At 40.3% G+C, this 19,880-nt stretch overlaps 1 protein-coding gene across 5 annotated transcripts in view; it reads right to left on the bottom strand.

Moving 5' to 3' along the window:
* The window catches only part of MYO6 (myosin VI), a 257,778-nt gene that overhangs the window by 73,535 nt on the left and 164,363 nt on the right, over positions 1 to 19,880 (bottom strand). For all 5 annotated transcript variants that reach the window (XM_063443007.1, XM_063443009.1, XM_063443010.1 and 2 more), the window contains exon 15: positions 1,948 to 2,020. In XM_063443007.1, coding sequence (XP_063299077.1) covers positions 1,948 to 2,020 — 73 coding nt within the window. The remainder of the gene's footprint in view (positions 1 to 1,947; positions 2,021 to 19,880) is intronic.

The raw sequence follows: 19,880 nt of genomic DNA, 5'->3' as shown, positions 1-19,880 counted from the left end.
AAAAACACCTTATCTAGGCAAAAAATAATGGGGATTTAGTTACATTATATGATCATACATTGCATAAGCCTGCCACAACGTCAGGCTTATGCAATGTATGATCATATAATGTAACTAAATCCCCATTATTTTTTGCCTAGATAAGGTGTTTTTAAATAAAAAAATTAAAAACGAATAAAATCTGTCAACATTGAAGTTGCTGTTTAGTAGATAGGAGAGTGCGCTGGATCTTGTGTATTGTATAATATGGCCCCCAGCAGCACCCCATTTAAGCATGTTCAGGTGAGTGCAACCACCCCCCCATGTTCCATATATATATATTTGGGAGTCTAGCCAACTCCTTGGTTTTGCACCCCTCCCTGTTACAGGTGCCTCATCTCAGGTCCCTATTTAGCCTTGTACTGCAAAGAGCCTCAGATGGAATTTTTTTCCCAAGTAAGTGGGTTAATCTCATAAGAGCAGACATTAGACTGTGAGAGTAGGACCTGCCAAAGATGGGGTACATTGACGTTGTGGCAGGCTTATGCAATGTATGATCATATAATGTAACTAAATCCCCATTATTTTTTGCCTAGATAAGGTGTTTTTAAATAAAAAATTTTAAAACTAATAAAATCTGTCAACATTGAAGTTGCTGTTTAGTAGATAGGAGAGTGCGCTGGATCTTGTGTATTATATATATATATATATATATATATATATATATATATATATATTCTAAGACATGTTTTCCTCACGGTAATGAAACAGTGAGTACATGGTTTCATTTATATACAGTCTTGTAATCTCAAAGTATGATAAAGTCCTAAGAGGGTACTAAAACATTGACCTGTTTATAACCCTGGTCTGAAAATGTGAAAACAAAAAAGATAAAAATTCACGGAGAAGACCTGTGTGTGAGCTCTCGGAATATCTGAGAACATTACCTGTATAATTATGTGAGACACTGCACTAATGTGTGATACATAGCCTCATGAGATATATCTGTGTGATTCACATGGGTTAGAAACTTTGTTTAGTTCTACTAGAATTTGTGATCTACCACTCAGCAATATTCCAATGCAGCATACATTTTAAAGGCATTTTGAAATGCTAAGGATAACTCCACCAGATAATTATCTTTGGAAAGTGAATTGCACATCTGTCTCAGGAACACAGAGAGGAAATTAAACCCAAAGCAGCATTTTAACTGTTCCAGACAGTATACTAAACTCTTGTAAATTAGAAATATGTTTACTTTCAATATGCTAATAGTTACTCTGGCACCCACACTCAGTAAGGAAAGGAATAAAAAAAAGATGAATTGCAGAGAATATAGGAAAAACGTAGAATACGATAAATACATAGTTTTACTATTCATATGGACAATCAGGAATATATTCTTCTAGCATGCTTAAGAGTCGCTGTTCATGTCACACGTGCTGTCAATGACAATCCTATGTGATAAAAACCAAACATTCCTTAGGGGCTCAAACTCACTTCATTGAGGGAATGGTTAGCATAAGCAGAATAAAACACCCACCCAGGTACTCACTTTTGCACATGTCCAACAATTCTAGATTGAAATCAATAGGAGCCAGTGGTACATTTGCAGGGAAGCAACAACTGACTTTCATGCACATCAATGGAAGCCATGTCAGTTGTTCCTCACAGATTCACACATGTAAGAAGCTAATCCTAAAATGCTGGGCATTCACAGTAGCAAATCCTAAGTTGTATGCCTAGCGCTGCACATGCCCAACCTCTACCTCGACTTAAAGCAATTTGAGTCTTTCACCACTGGAATGTGTGGGAGCCACACAGGTATACATCAATGTTCTCCTATTGGATGGATGGACGGACAGACAGAGAGACAGATCATTTTGTATCCCATGGAATAGTCCTTAGTATGTATAGATTGTTATATAAAATAATATATGAATAAATCTGATAACGGAGAACATATACCTATACAATCTTGATTATCTACATAGTGCACTTCATTGACACCAAGGCCTTCTTTTTGATAAAGTTCTTGCTCCTAAAATATAAAAACACATGAAAATGTTTATAATTAATTTGAATGCAATAACTAATTTCACCTTTATCTTGGATGTTCAAAACATTCTTTAGCACCACAGGCCATGAAAAGATAAGACAAACATGAGTAGTGTCTAACTGATAAGGAATATACCAAATTCTGGATTTTCTTATAAGCAATCTAGGCATTTGCCTGAAATTTGTACATGCTGTCACTAAGTATTTAACATAACAGGAATGGCTTTGCCTGCAATGGTTTTTTGTGCTTCTTACCAAGTTCTGAAGATATAAAAGTTGCCTTATTTCTTATTAGTTACTGTAGCTTTGATTAATAAGGGGATTTGATGTCCACTATTAACTAGGAGAAAATGACCATAGACGACAAGCTAATCAAATATTTTAATAGTTATGTCTCAAGACAGGAGATTGAACAAGAGAGTGTCTGTACTCCTGTCCCAACAAAAAGCATTCTTGGTCAATTCTCTGACTCTGATCCATCACAAAATATAGAACAGATATTTTGAGTTTTAATTTTCTTGCGATTTGATTACATATTTCAGAACAATTCTGATCTATTTTGTAAAATTATGATAAATAATTATGGACAGACATACTGCATTGTAGTACAACATAAAATATTACTGAATGGATGTAATTATGACCATGGGCAGATAAGTTGATATTAGAACTCTTAATTACTCCATAAAATCATAAAAGAGCTTTATAAATATTAAACACACTTCCTAACTCAGGGAATCTTAACAAGAAACCGTCACTGCAAATCCAGAATGCATTATTGACAAATCTTGACATGTTTGTGTTCATTTTTCATTTCACAGTATCTTGGTAATCATATCACCACAATATAGATATATTTTTTTTATTTTTTTTATAGATAATGACTTATTAAGTATGTAATTTTTTACAACAGTTTACAAAAAATGACTGCACACAGACTGTATATGCTAAAAAAAGACCCCTTAAGAACTAATGTCATAATAATTGTGCCATAACAAACCAGCCTTTAAAAAGCATGCACATGTTTGAGAGCAGAGTGCCGTTCTGCCTATTACAGCAAAGTGAGCACTGAAGTTCCGGCTCGCACTGCAGGTAATGCACTGGAACTTTAGTGCTGAACCTTCCCTTAACCCTGAGTGCCCAGGTATCCCCTCCACACTCCTCACAACACCCCAGACAAATTAGAATTTGGGGCGGCCTCCCTTCCTGCCCTGGGGAGCGGCAGAGCGGGGAAAGTGAAGGCTTTCCCCAAATGGTTATTATTCTTTTAGATAATGACAGGGGTGGTAAAATGCCACCCCTGTCAGAATGCCGCCTGGAGCTATGGCTTCACCACAGTCAATGGACGGGTCGGCCCTGTCCTCACCGACCTTCCTATGACAACGGCGCACAATCCAAGCATGGGTATCGGCTAACGGTGGGCAAGTGTATCTCTACATTATGCTTTGAGACTCACTCTGTGAAGTTTTTGCTGATGCCATCCTGCCATAATGGAACTTACTTAACCCTATTTCCTAATCACTGCAATGTTGGTTACTTTGTCTCTCTCCTTCTTATGCCTGACACTCTTGTTTTATGAGGTACAGGGTTCTAATACCATAGCAAGTATCAGTGACTTAACTGACACGAGCACATACCATGTTGTGTGGCACTATAACTACCCAGCAAGTACGTTTATTTAGCTTGTTATATTCACCACTTCTCTTCCCTAACATATCTTTCACAAGCATGTTTATTTTAGTTTATTTTTTAAAAAGTGTGCATTCCACTTGTATGCCTCTGTTTATATTCAAATGTGTGCTTAAGCTTATTTGCGCTGTTGTGGCGTTCCAAGCCTGTTTTGTTCATGTATGCATGGAAAAATAATACTGACAAAAATGTTAATGTTATTCTTATTTAAGTGTTGTAGATGTGTAGCATGCTACAAATGCAAAATAAGTAAGCCATTCTATATTCACTCATGATCTCTAGGTATCAGATTGTGATCCTTAAGGGGTAATCAGAATTAATACCTGACTGATACATACTTAATCTCAAAACTCTATAATATATATAACTAGAAAAGCTACAATTTATGGGGAAATTGTGTGAAGTGTTCTTGCCTCCACCAGTAGTCTACAACTGGAGTGGGCGGAGTAACTGTTATCATTTATATAGCCCATTTAATTGCAACGTTGTTGCCCAAAGTGCTTCACAGTTACATTAAAACATACAGTTATAAAAACATTAGCAGGTGCAAATGGCCCTGTCTATGACATCACTTGCTGCTGCAGCCTTGCACAGGTCAGAGTATTTTTGCGGTTGCCATCTTCAAACGGTCGTATTTTAAAAACTATAATTCCTACAGTGAAGAGCTTTATATTGTGAGAATCACAAGACCCAGACCTACATTTTGATGTATAGTATGTCTCTGAGATATTAACAATGAAGGCACAGTCGCAGTTTAGAAATTGCCCTTCAAATGTGAGCTTTGCAGAGTGGAGTTTCAATGAATGTCAATGGAAGGCGTGAGTTGCAAACAAATGGTCATATTGTGAAAACTATCAGGACTATGGCTTAGCCGTGGACATTTCTAGTGGCAGCAGGGATAGCTGAACGTTTTGATATAAGATTTGTGTAGGTGGGCCCGAAAATGAGGGAGTGGTGGCAGTTTAGAAATCATGTCCTGATTTTTCAGCTTTTGCCAGCTCCCACTCTAGCTTTGCCATTCATTCCTATGGGACAAATTTCGCCACAAGAACGACGATATTCCGTGAACCATTCGGCGAAACGTTCCACAAAGTAATAGCAATCCGATCGGGAACAATCTGCACGTTTTGGTATATTTTTGTCTATGTAGTGTAAAAACTGTGGGAGGAGTTAGGGTGGCAAATTTGGCTATAATAATAATAATAATAACTAGAAAAGCTACAATTTCTGGGGAAATTGTGTGAAGTGTTCTTGCCTCCATCAGTAGTCTACAACTAGAGTGGGCGGAGTAACTGTTAGTATTTATTTATATAGCACATTTAATTGCAATGTTGTTGCCCAAAGTGCTTCACAGTTACATTAACCCCTTAACACCGCAGCCAAATGTACAAGTTGTGAACAGAACAAAACGTAAACAAAACCTGGCATTTACGCTATATGTCTGTCCAACCGTAATTCACCTCTTTCATATTAAATGCACCCCCCCTTATTATATATCATTTTATTCAGGGGAAACAGGGCTTTCATTTAACATCAAATATTTAGGTATTGAACATAATTTAATATAAAAAAAATATAAAAAAATGGGAGAAAAAAAGAATTTTTTAATTTTTTTTTGTTCTATGTGACATTTTAACTGTGGATGTCAAAATACTGTTTGCTTTTACTGCAATACAATACACATATTTGTATTCAGCGATGTCTCACGTGTAAAACAGTACCCCCTATGTACAGGTTTTATGGTGTTTTGGGAAGTTACAGGGTCAAATATAGCACGTTACATTTGAAATTGAAATTCGCCAGATTGGTTACGTTGCCTTTTAGACTGTATAGTAGCCCAGGAATTAAATTTACACCCATAATGGCATACCATTTGCAATAGTAGACAACCCAAGGTATTGCAAATGGGGTATGTCCAGTCTTTTTTAGTAGCCATTTGGTCACAAACACTGGCCAAAGTTAGCGTTAGTATTTGTTTGTGTGTGAAAAATGCAAAAAACACCAATTTTGGCCAGTGTTTGTGACTAAGTGGCTACTAAAAAAAGTCTGGACAAACCCCATTTGCAATACCTTGGGTTGTCTACTATTGCAAATGGTATGCCATCATAGGGGTAATTTTCATTCTTGGGCTACCATAGGGTCACAAAGGCAACGTAAGCAATCTGGCGAATTTTAATGTGAAAAAAATGAAACACAAGCCTTATATTTGACGCTGTAACTTTTGAAAACACCATAAAACCTGTACATGTGGGGTACTGTTGTACTCGGGAGACTTCACTCAACACAAATATTTGTATTTCAAAACAGTAAAAAGTATTGCAGCAATAATATCGTCCGTGTAAGTGCTGTTTGTGCGTGAAAAATGCAGAAAACTTCACTTTTACTGGCGATATCATCGTTGTAATACATTTTACTGTTTTGAAACACTAATATCTGTGTTCAGCAAAGTCTCCCGAGTAAAACAGTACCCCCCATGTACAGGTTTTATGGTGTCTTGGAAAGTTATAGGGTTAAATATAGTGCTAGCAAATTAAATTCCCTATACTTTCGGCATGGGTTGTCAGGCAGGTCCCGCTAATTGTAATTAATTAGGATACCTAATTATGTAAAATTATTACATAAATATATGTGTAGAATTAATATATGTATATATATATACATATGTGTATATATACGTATATATATATATAATTTTTTTTTATATTTTTATTTATATATAGGTATATATATAGTGATATATACGTATATATTTATGTATATAGATATATATATATTATGATATATATATTATTTTGTTCTACGTGTATTTTGATATAAATATATATATTAATATCACAATACAGTTAGAACAAAATAACACATCTATATATTTTTTAATTATTTATTTTTAAATATTTTTTTAATTTTATTTTTTTACGTATTTACATATATATTTTTTATATTATATATAAATATATATATAACAATAATTATATATATATTTAATCAGTATCAGTCTACGTGTAATTTGATATTAATATATATATATATATATATATATATATTTATTAATATTTAAATACACGTCGTGTATGTGTAAATGTGTGTGTGTGTGTGTGTGTGTATGTGTATATATATATATATATATATATATATACTTAGATCATATATATATATATATAATATATATGATCTAAGTATATTTTATTTGTAACTGTAATTTTTTACATTTATTTTTTGAACTAATATTTTTTTTTTTTTACAGGACAGGGGGCAGAGACAGTGTCAGCCAGTGATTTCACATCACTGGCTGACACACAGGATCAGTGATCACAGTGACTGCCTGTCACTGTGATCACCTCCTGCAGATTGGGTAATTGACCACAGGGGGGAGTGCCTGGGTGGTACAAGCACTCCCCCCTTCCAATCTGCAGGGGGATCACTGTGCCAGTTACATGTGTCAGCCAATAGGCTGACACATGTAACACTGATCGCAGTGACAGGCTGTCACTGCGATCAGAGTGCTTTGAGATCGCAGTGACAGCCTGTCACTGCGATCAGACTTCGCAGATCGCGGTCACTGACCCCAGGGGGACTGCCTGGGGGGCCAGGTAAGTCCCCCGACCGCGATCTGCAGAAGGGGAAAGCCGCCGGCCGCATGTGTCAGCCGATTTGAAATCGGCTGACACATGCTTAATACTGGTCGCAGTGACAGCCTGTCACTGCGATCAGAGACTGCAGATCGCGGTCACCGGCCACAGGGGGGGTTGCCTGGGGGGCCAGGCATCCCCCCCGACCGCGATCTGCAGCGGGCGATTAGCGCCGGCCACGTGGGCGGCCATTATGGCGAGGACGTAATATTACGCCCGCCGGCGTTTAGAGCCGGTTCCTGCAGGACGTAATATTACGTCCTCCGGACTTAAGGGGTTAAAACATACAGTTATAAAAAATTAGCAGGTGTAAAAGGCTTTGTCTATGACATCACTTGCTGCTGCAGCCTTGCACAGGTCAGAGTATTTTGGCGGTTGCCATCTTCAAACGGTCGTATTTTAAAAACTATAATTCCTACAGTGAAGAGCTTTATATTGTGAGAATCACAAGACCCAGACCTACATTTTGATGTATAGTATGTCTCTGAGATATTAACAATGAAGGCACAGTCGCAGTTTAGAAATTGCCCTTCAAATGTGAGCTTTGCAGAGTGGAGTTTCAATGAATGTCAATGGAAGGCGTGAGTTGCAAACAAATGGTTATATTGTGAAAACTATCAGGATTATGGCTTAGCTGTGGACATTTCTAGTGGCAGCAGGGATAGCTGAACGTTTTGATATAAGATTTGTGTAGGTGGGCCTGAAAATGAGGGAGTGGTGGCAGTTTAGAAATCATGTCCTGATTTTTCAGCTTTTGCCAGCTCCCACTCTAGCTTTGCCATTCATTCCTATGGGACAAATTTCGCCACAAGAACGACGATATTCCGTGAACCATTCGGCGAAACGTTCCACAAAGTAATAGCAATCCGATCGGGAACAATCTGCATGTTTTGGTATATTTTTGTCTATGTAGTGTAAAAACTGTGGGAGGAGTTAGGGTGGCAAATTTGGCTATAATAAGAATAATAAGAATAATAATAATAATATATATGTGAGATAACATTAAGTGGTCTTGCTTTGCAAGAACACTTAACTAGAAAAGCTACAATTTCTGGGGAAATTGTGTGAAGTGTTCTTGCCTCCATCAGTAGTCTACAACTAGAGTGGGCGGAGTAACTGTTAGTATTTATTTATATAGCACATTTAATTGCAATGTTGTTGCCCAAAGTGCTTCACAGTTACATTAACCCCTTAACACCGCAGCCAAATGTACAAGTTGTGAACAGAACAAAACGTAAACAAAACCTGGCATTTACGCTATATGTCTGTCCAACCGTAATTCACCTCTTTCATATTAAATGCACCCCCCCCTTATTATATATCATTTTATTCAGGGGAAACAGGGCTTTCATTTAACATCAAATATTTAGGTATTGAACATAATTTAATATAAAAAAAATATAAAAAAATGGGAGAAAAAAAGAATTTTTTAATTTTTTTTTGTTCTATGTGACATTTTAACTGTGGATGTCAAAATACTGTTTGCTTTTACTGCAATACAATACACATATTTGTATTCAGCGATGTCTCACGTGTAAAACAGTACCCCCTATGTACAGGTTTTATGGTGTTTTGGGAAGTTACAGGGTCAAATATAGCACGTTACATTTGAAATTGAAATTCGCCAGATTGGTTACGTTGCCTTTTAGACTGTATAGTAGCCCAGGAATTAAATTTACACCCATAATGGCATACCATTTGCAATAGTAGACAACCCAAGGTATTGCAAATGGGGTATGTCCAGTCTTTTTTAGTAGCCATTTGGTCACAAACACTGGCCAAAGTTAGCGTTAGTATTTGTTTGTGTGTGAAAAATGCAAAAAACACCAATTTTGGCCAGTGTTTGTGACTAAGTGGCTACTAAAAAAAGTCTGGACAAACCCCATTTGCAATACCTTGGGTTGTCTACTATTGCAAATGGTATGCCATCATAGGGGTAATTTTACCACATGACAGGAGGCTTCATATTTGCATATCTTTCTTTACTGAAAACTCCAGCAGCATAGAAACAGTAACAACCAATCAGAGAAAAGATATGATGCCCATAAAAGGCCCTGTCTATGACATCACTTCCTCTTTCTTTGCTGCTCCAGCCATCAACAGGTCAGAGTAATCATTACCTCTCTACCTATATACCTGTCTTATCAATTATTCCATAATACTATTGTACTTTATTCTCACCCTGACTACCTATAACCTGTCCCTTTCCTTTCCCTATATACAGTCCCCTGTTTTCATTGAATTTGTCAGATTTATTGTTTTAGTGTATTTGTATTTTGTCTCCGTTCAGCAGTCCGCGGGCGTCACGGCTGTCCGTGCCGCACTCGCCGCGCGGACCTGCTCTCTTTTACATACAGGGGGCCGGGTGGGGACGGGTGGGGGGTAGCCGGGGTTAATTTCGCTGTTTGCCGCATTTTCTTCCAGTCCGCTCGCGGCCGCGAGCGGGCAGTTCTTACACACGCGGCCGGCGGCCATCTTGGATCTTGCGGCTCGCGAGATCCGCGACGGCCGCCCTACCTCACACACGGCAGTTCGGAAATCACCCGACCGCCGCAACGAACATAAAAGATTGCTCTTAAAGCATTCTTTTCTGCCCTAATTCTCACTCACTTGCAGTTGTATACCACTGAGTGATAATATCCTCAAGCCCTCTAAGGACCTTTTTCTATACGGAATCTATGTGAAGGATGTAAAAAGCATGCACTATTTATGATTTATAAGGCTGTGAAGTGTATTGTTATACACATACTATGTAAGGGATCCCTGCAGGGACATATAACATTACACCTCCCCTCAGGGGATCTGGTACTACCATACCCTTCTGCACTGGGATTTTTCCTCCATGAGTTCAACTCCCCTGTGCAGCAAGAGTTTAATCTGCTGTGTAGTTACACTCTGGCTAGAGGATCGTGTGCTGATATTCCTTAACGTTTCCCTGTTGCGATTTTTGCCACAGTGTCTGCCAACAGTGTCTGCCAAACAAATATTTACAGGCAGGCATTAAAGGAGACACAATGTTTTTCCTATACCCCAGGATCTTTATCTCTTTGTGCCTTACTCAGGGTCACTCTATACTACTACACCCTGCACAGGGTTATACTATATTACTATACCCTACAGGAATCACTCGGTCACCGCGCCCTGCATCTGGATTAACCCCTTCAGGGTTCCCCTCTCTGGGCACATTCATTTATTGATACTATTATAATTTGTTATTCTCAGGGATATATTTTCTTATGGTGCCTTACACTGGATGATTATATGTCGAGCACGCACACAATCTATGTATTATTGTGAAGCCATACAATATCGCAGTTGTTATACGAAACGTATACTGTACCTATAACAAGATCAACTATATCACTGTACCCTACAAAGGGCGTTTTGTATTACTGTACCCTACAAAGGGCATATTATATTATATTATTGTACCCTACAAAGGGTCATATTATATTACTGTACCTGACGGTGCAAATTTATGTGGGTGTCCTCTGGGTATTGTTTCATGGCACACCACCTGGGGTGACCCCCCAGATATGCATGCAAGGTCACTCATAGACCAATACGTTGATGTGGTTGCCCTCTGGGTATTTTTTCATGGCACACCACCTGGGGTAACCCCCCAGATATGCATGCAAGGTCATTCATAGACCATTACATTGCTGTGGGTGCCCTCTGGGTATTTTTTCATGGCACACCACCTGGGGTAACCCCCCAGATATGCATGCAAGGTCATTCATAGACCATTACGTTGATGTGGGTGTCCTCTGGGTATTTTTCATGGCACACCACCTGGGGTGACCCCCCAGATAGGCATGCAAGGTCATTCATAGACCTTTACGTTGATGTGGGTGTCCTCTGGATTACCACGGCACGCCACCCGGGGTGAACCCCGATGGAGTGCACGAAGTCCTACGCCTCAACTTTTATCACTGATTACTGCATACATATATGGATGTTCAAACACTGCCTGGCAGTTTTACATTAAAGCAACGGTACAGCCTTGCTGGATACGACTTGCAGGCAGGATCATGAGTGTACTGAGTGCATTGCGGAGTACCCTTCACAGAGACACATATCTGTACATTTACTGTACCTGGCGTACATATTGAACGTGGGTGTCCTCTGAGTGAATTTTCATGGCACACCACCTGGGGTGACCCCCAGATATGCATGCAATACTTGTAAGGTGCCAACAACTATAATGTGGGTGTCCTCTGGGTTACCATGGCACACCACCTGGGATGACCCCAGTCGAATACACGTGGGCCCTACGGCTGCAGACCTTATGGAGACAGGTCCCACGCGCTTCTATAATAAGCCTGTATAGTTACACCCGCGCATACAGCTCTGGTGTGCATTTATGGTGAACCCGGCTAACCGGACCAGCACTACCGGTCAATCGCGCCTACGCCACAGCTCCCAATAACCGGATTAAACTAATGGAGATGACCCCTCTACACTTGACACGAGTATTTCATACATTCAGACAATCTGAGGCAGGCAATTCAAGCCGCTTTACCTGGGTGATCCCCAGTGCTACCAGGAGTCTAGCACCCCTATGGGCTGACCCTCAAACACTACTCCCACTGACTGCCACTATCTCCCAACAGGACGAGAACGGGTCATGGAGAACACTCTCAACCCCCTAGGACTTCTAGGCATCGTTAAACGACGCAGTAGCGGCCTCAGTGGCCCATTGTACAAACCAAGTAGACAGAACACCGGGAATCCGCGACCCTGTCCACCACGCACGTTGGACATAATAGATCACTCACACGAAGACAACTCGCCATCTGAGGAGTGGCATAAGAACGACTAGTATTCGGCCCAGAAGCACAAGACCTACTATTTGACGGCGGGAACTTACCCACCACGCTAACTTTAGCCCACACCTCCCTGAAGCACATCCTCCACACCCCTTCGGGGAAAGGTGTTTGTTGGAGGACTGGTCGGTAGTGGAACCGAACCATCAACCGCTTCATCTACTAGTGAGTCAACCTATCATCAAGGGAACTCCTACGTGGTATGCAAACGCTTCAGGATAGAGAAAAAATCAACCTTCTACTAGACCTCCTGAACGATAGCGGCTGGTTTACACATCGGGACCCCGAGGACACATACTTGTCAATATCCGCTACCCTATACTACCTATTTTTTCTTCCGATCCCAGTGATGAGGACTAACACAGCAGTTTACGACGCTGTGGTACCCACAAAGCTACTGAAGCCGGCGAGGGCTCACATCCGCGAATTTGGATGTGCGATGTCTCGTGTACACGGAAGACTTGCTGACCCCTTGCGAATCCAGGCTACGTTTGCAGTCCAAGTTGACTTTCATGTTCTGGACTACACGTGTTTTTGGTAGTACGCAGACAAATCGCTCCCCCATCTGTGTCGGGTCAGTTCCTCGGTTTCGACATCGGCTTGGAGAACTACGTTCCGCGTCGGTCCCCGACAAGATCACCCCTATACGGATGGATGTCGGACACGCTCTAAGGTTGGATACGATTCCTCTCAGAACATTCACCGGATTGTGGGACTCCTCTCCTCCTCTCCTCCTCCATACAATCGATATTCCCTGGCTCACTACACTACGGGGCCATGCAACGACTGCTGGCTAGATACGTACACGCCGGTCACTCATGCGACCACTGGATCCCACGGTCGGCAGAAGTGAGGACGGAATTTCAATAGTGACTACTTCACTTGCAAACTTGGATCGGCAAATCGATCTTTTACTCTTCCTCCGGATGCGAAGTGTTGGATGAACCCATACAAACGGACCCAACCGCTCTCCACAATGGCAAGGGTGCTTCGATACACACGCACACACAGGATATCGCTCCTGCTCATGACACCCCTCGGATAATGCCAACCGTGGTTCCCGGATCACCTGGGGACGTCTCGCGAAGACCCTCTACCACTCCCTACCTCCCCTCTAGTTTGACGGGACCTCAAGGGGAAGCCTACTCCTTTGTCATGGAAGGACGACTGGCACTAGTGGACTGGACGATTTCAGGGCCTCCTGAAATGTCCACGACCTATTGCATCAACTAAGACCTCGGATGGGACTCAGGCCCCCGGCACCAGGAAATGCTATATTTCTGCCTGTCTGGCCTGGAGTGTTTATTGGGTGGAAAGGGATTCCGATCCCTTTGCCGCACCTGCCCCACCGATCCTTAACTATCTGTCACACCTGGTCTCGTTGGGGTGGTCATATCGATCCCTCAACGTGATCGGATCCGCCATATCGGTGGCGCACGTTCCGGTACAGGGCGGACCAGTAGGTCAAGACCCACTGGTTTGTCGACTACTACAGGGTGCCGAATTATCGAGACCCGGCACCCAAGTATTCACACCTCTGGCAGGTGGATGTGGTGCTGTGATTCCTTGGGGGAATAGCAGGACAATCCTTGTTTGTCACGGAAACGACTTTTAGCCAAACTAGCCCTCTTGTTATGCCTCGTCTTATTTAGACGGGTGACGGACGTTAGGGCTTTCGACATGGATGGTTTTTCTCTATCACACCAGACGGGATTACCTTTACCATATCGAGACAAACTAAGTCCAGTTCATCTTCGGTGTCATACCCATACTTTGTGTCAGACACCAAACTAGGTGTGGTCGGAACACTAATAGGGTATACCGAAATCATTCCCCTTCGTATTCATGCGACGGGTCTACTCCTGACTTCTTACGTGGAACCTCATGGAGGGGTGCCTACCACTACACTGGCCAGATGGAGCCGCTGGCTATTGCATCTAGCGGGCGTCGAACCTTGTGTCAGAGCCCACTCGGTCAAGGGAGCGGTGGCCCCACAAGTCTTTCTCGGCCGACGCTTCCCTAACCGACATTATACGATGCGCGGTTTGAGCGCGAGAGGGTACGTTTAGAACGCTCTATTTCGGCAAACATCTCATACTTCCTTCACACTGGTCAATTCTAAGCTTTAAAAATGCAAATATGAAGCCTCCTGTCATGTGGTAAAATTGAAGATTATACTAGCTTTAGTGTACTAATAATCTTAATTTTAGTAATGACAGGAGGCGAATATTTCCCACCCTATAGGATCCCTCCCATGTTTTATTGGGTTGAACAGAATATGCCCTTTATGTTCAGGAAGGTAAGTACGTTATTGTTGTATGTTTGCTACTTAGATATGTGGCTTGAGAGACTTGTATAGGTTGAATATTTAGACATGTACCTTGAATTATGTTGTGTTTATAGACTCTTAAATATCATTGCTTTAGAATTAATATATATTGATATGTTACTCATTCTAGTATCCATTGGTATATCAGATTCTTAATGTTTATTGTATGCGGACAAGTTACCACGCCAGAGTCCTTTCACCTTTTTCTTTTTCTTGCAGCGTGAACGTTCTCTCATCAAGACAAAGACTCACCTTCCATACCTCTACATCACGGAACTACTGGAGTTGATTATTCTAATATGTTGTGGAACTGTTGACGTATTATGATTATGTTTATTGTTGCTATTTATTGTTTCGCTTCAAAGAAAGAGGAAGTGATGTCATAGACAGGGCCTTTTATGGGCATCATATCTTTTCTCTGATTGGTTGTTACTGTTTCTATGCTGCTGGAGTTTTCAGTAAAGAAAGATATGCAAATATTCGCCTCCTGTCATTACTAAAATTAAGATTATTAGTACACTAAAGCTAGTATAATCTTCAATTTTCATTCTTGGGCTACCATAGGGTCACAAAGGCAACGTAAGCAATCTGGCGAATTTTAATGTGAAAAAAATGAAACACAAGCCTTATATTTGACGCTGTAACTTTTGAAAACACCATAAAACCTGTACATGTGGGGTACTGTTGTACTCGGGAGACTTCACTCAACACAAATATTTGTATTTCAAAACAGTAAAAAGTATTGCAGCAATAATATCGTCCGTGTAAGTGCTGTTTGTGCGTGAAAAATGCAGAAAACGTCACTTTTACTGGCGATATCATCGTTGTAATACATTTTACTGTTTTGAAACACTAATATCTGTGTTCAGCAAAGTCTCCCGAGTAAAACAGTACCCCCCATGTACAGGTTTTATGGTGTCTTGGAAAGTTATAGGGTTAAATATAGTGCTAGCAAATTAAATTCCCTATACTTTCGGCATGGGTTGTCAGGCAGGTCCCGCTAATTGTAATTAATTAGGATACCTAATTATGTAAAATTATTACATAAATATATGTGTAGAATTAATATATGTATATATATACATATGTGTATATATACGTATATATATATATAATTTTTTTTTATATTTTTATTTATATATAGGTATATATATAGTGATATATACGTATATATTTATGTATATAGATATATATATATATTATGATATATATATTATTTTGTTCTACGTGTATTTTGATATAAATATATATATTAATATCACAATACAGTTAGAACAAAATAACACATCTATATATTTTTTAATTATTTATTTTTAAATATTTTTTTAATTTTATTTTTTTACGTATTTACATATATATATTTTATATTATATATAAATATATATATATAACAATAATTATATATATATTTAATCAGTATCAGTCTACGTGTAATTTGATATTAATATATATATATATATATATATATATATATATATTTATTAATATTTAAATACACGTCGTGTATGTGTAAATGTGTGTGTGTGTGTGTGTATGTGTATATATATATATATATATATACTTAGATCATATATATATATATAATATATATGATCTAAGTATATTTTATTTGTAACTGTAATTTTTTACATTTATTTTTTGAACTAATATTTTTTTTTTTTTACAGGACAGGGGGCAGAGACAGTGTCAGCCAGTGATTTCACATCACTGGCTGACACACAGGATCAGTGATCACAGTGACTGCCTGTCACTGTGATCACCTCCTGCAGATTGGGTAATTGACCACAGGGGGGAGTGCCTGGGTGGTACAAGCACTCCCCCCTTCCAATCTGCAGGGGGATCACTGTGCCAGTTACATGTGTCAGCCAATAGGCTGACACATGTAACACTGATCGCAGTGACAGGCTGTCACTGCGATCAGAGTGCTTTGAGATCGCAGTGACAGCCTGTCACTGCGATCAGACTTCGCAGATCGCGGTCACTGACCCCAGGGGGACTGCCTGGGGGGCCAGGTAAGTCCCCCGACCGCGATCTGCAGAAGGGGAAAGCCGCCGGCCGCATGTGTCAGCCGATTTGAAATCGGCTGACACATGCTTAATACTGGTCGCAGTGACAGCCTGTCACTGCGATCAGAGACTGCAGATCGCGGTCACCGGCCACAGGGGGGGTTGCCTGGGGGGCCAGGCATCCCCCCCGACCGCGATCTGCAGCGGGCGATTAGCGCCGGCCACGTGGGCGGCCATTATGGCGAGGACGTAATATTACGCCCGCCGGCGTTTAGAGCCGGTTCCTGCAGGACGTAATATTACGTCCTCCGGACTTAAGGGGTTAAAACATACAGTTATAAAAAATTAGCAGGTGTAAAAGGCTTTGTCTATGACATCACTTGCTGCTGCAGCCTTGCACAGGTCAGAGTATTTTGGCGGTTGCCATCTTCAAACGGTCGTATTTTAAAAACTATAATTCCTACAGTGAAGAGCTTTATATTGTGAGAATCACAAGACCCAGACCTACATTTTGATGTATAGTATGTCTCTGAGATATTAACAATGAAGGCACAGTCGCAGTTTAGAAATTGCCCTTCAAATGTGAGCTTTGCAGAGTGGAGTTTCAATGAATGTCAATGGAAGGCGTGAGTTGCAAACAAATGGTTATATTGTGAAAACTATCAGGATTATGGCTTAGCTGTGGACATTTCTAGTGGCAGCAGGGATAGCTGAACGTTTTGATATAAGATTTGTGTAGGTGGGCCTGAAAATGAGGGAGTGGTGGCAGTTTAGAAATCATGTCCTGATTTTTCAGCTTTTGCCAGCTCCCACTCTAGCTTTGCCATTCATTCCTATGGGACAAATTTCGCCACAAGAACGACGATATTCCGTGAACCATTCGGCGAAACGTTCCACAAAGTAATAGCAATCCGATCGGGAACAATCTGCATGTTTTGGTATATTTTTGTCTATGTAGTGTAAAAACTGTGGGAGGAGTTAGGGTGGCAAATTTGGCTATAATAAGAATAATAAGAACTAGAAAAGCTACAATTTCTGGGGAAATTGTGAAGTGTTCTTGCCTCCACCAGTAGTATACAACTGGAGTGGGCGGAGTAACTGTTATTATTTATTTATATAGCACATTTAATTGCAACGTTGTTGCACAGTTACATTAAAACATACAGTTATAAAAACATTAGCAGGTGCAAATGGCCCTGTCTATGACATCACTTGCTGCTGCAGCCTTGCACAGGTCAGAGTATTTTTGCGGTTGCCATCTTCAAACGGTCGTATTTTAAAAACTATAAATCCTACAGTGAAGAGCTTTATATTGTGAGAATCACAAGACCCAGACCTACATTTTGATGTATAGTATGTCTCTGAGATATTAACAAGGAAGGCACAGTCGCAGTTTAGAAATTGCCCTTCAAATGTGAGCTTTGCAGAGTGGCGTTTCAATGAATGTCAATGGACTGCGTGAGTTGCAAACAAATGGTCATATTGCGAAAACAATCAGGACTATGGCTTAGCCGTGGACATTTTTAGTGGCAGCAGGGATAGCTGAATGTTTTGATATAAGATTTGTGTAGGTGGGCTTGAAAATGAGGGAGTAGTGGCAGTTTAGAAATCATGTCCTGACTTTTCAGCTTTTGCCAGCTCCCACTCTAGCTTTGCCATTCATTCCTATGGGACAAATTTCGCCACAAGAATGACGATATTCCGAGAACCATTCAGCGAAACGTTCCACAAAGTAATAGCAACGCGATCGGGAACAATCTGCACGTTTTGGTAAATTTTTGTCTATGTAGTGTAAAAACTGTGGGAGGAGTTAGGGTGGCAAATTTGGCTATAATAAGAATAATAATAATAATAATATATATGTGAGATAACATTAAGTGGTCTTGCTATGCAAGAACACTTAATAATAATAATAATATATATGTGAGATAACATTAAGTGGTCTTGCTTTGCAAGAACACTTAATAATAATAATAATATATATGTGAGATAACATTAAGTGGTCTTGCTATGCAAGAACACTTAACTAGAAAAGCTACAATTTCTTGGGAAATTGTGTGAAGTGTTCTTGCCTCCACCAGTAGTCTACAACTGGAGTGGGCGGAGTAACTGTTATTATTTATTTATATAGCACATTTAATTGCAACGTTGTTGCCCAAGGTGCTTCACAGTTACATTAAAACATACAGTTATAAAAACATTAGCAGGTGCAAAAGGCCCTGTCTATGACATCACTTGCTGCTGCAGCCTGGCACTGGTCAGAGTACTTTTGCGGTTGCCATCTTCAAACGTTCGTATTTTAAAAAACTATAAATCCTACAGTGAAGAGCTTTATATTGTGAGAATCACAAGACCCAGATCTACATTTTGATGTATAGTATGTCTCTGAGATATTAACAATGAAGGCACAGTCGCAGTTTAGAAATTGCCCTTCAAATGTGAGCTTTGCAGAGTGGAGTTTCAATGAATGTCAATGGGCCGCGTGAGTTGCAAACAAATAGTCATATTGTGAAAACTATAAGGACTATGGCTTAGCTGTGGACATTTTTAGTTGCAGCAGGGATAGCTGAACGTTTTGATATAAGCTTTGTGCAGGTGGGCTTGAAAAAGAAGGAGTGGTGGCAGTTTAGAAATCATGTCCTGATTTTTCAGCTTTTGCCAGCTCCCACTCTAGCTTTGCCATTCATTCCTATGGGACAAATTTCGCCACAAGAACGACAATATTCCGTTAACAATTTGGCGAAACGTTCCACAAACTAATAGCAATCCGATCGGGAACAATCTGCACGTTTTGGTATATTTTTGTCTATGTAGTGTAAAAACTGTGGGAGGAGTTAGGGTGGCAAATTTGGCTATAATAAGAATAAGAACTAGAAAAGCTACAATTCCTGGAGAAATTGTGTGAAGTGTTCTTGCCTCCACCAGTACTCTACAATTGGAGTGGGCGGAGTAACTGTTATTGTAGCGGATTGGTACCGGGCTGTCCCACAACATGTATGAGAATAAGTGTATTTAGTCATATTGCTGGTTTAATGTGTGTGAACATGTATAGAAATCATGGTATCCGGTTATATTGACAGTTAAATGTATATAAAGAACTGTATTCCTCTAGTTGTTCGGTAGAATCATTCAAATAATGAACAACCAGACCACCCTGTGTAAAGTGTGCCTTCAATTACCGTTTGCAACAATGTTGCAAACGGGTAATTACCTATTCAGGCAGTGTGGTCTTTGTTCTCTGGGTGGCCGCCATTCGGGATGCGAACACGTGGCGGCGGCCATCTTGGACTGCCGAACAGCGGTGTTTTGCCGTCGAGTGTCTGGAACCAAAATCGGACACTTGACTAGGCAAACACCGCTGAGA

This window comes from Pelobates fuscus, chromosome 2 (assembly GCF_036172605.1).
Source record: "Pelobates fuscus isolate aPelFus1 chromosome 2, aPelFus1.pri, whole genome shotgun sequence".
In the NCBI taxonomy this organism is placed as follows: Eukaryota; Metazoa; Chordata; class Amphibia; order Anura; family Pelobatidae; genus Pelobates; species Pelobates fuscus.
This window is presented reverse-complemented; position numbering and strand designations above follow the sequence as displayed.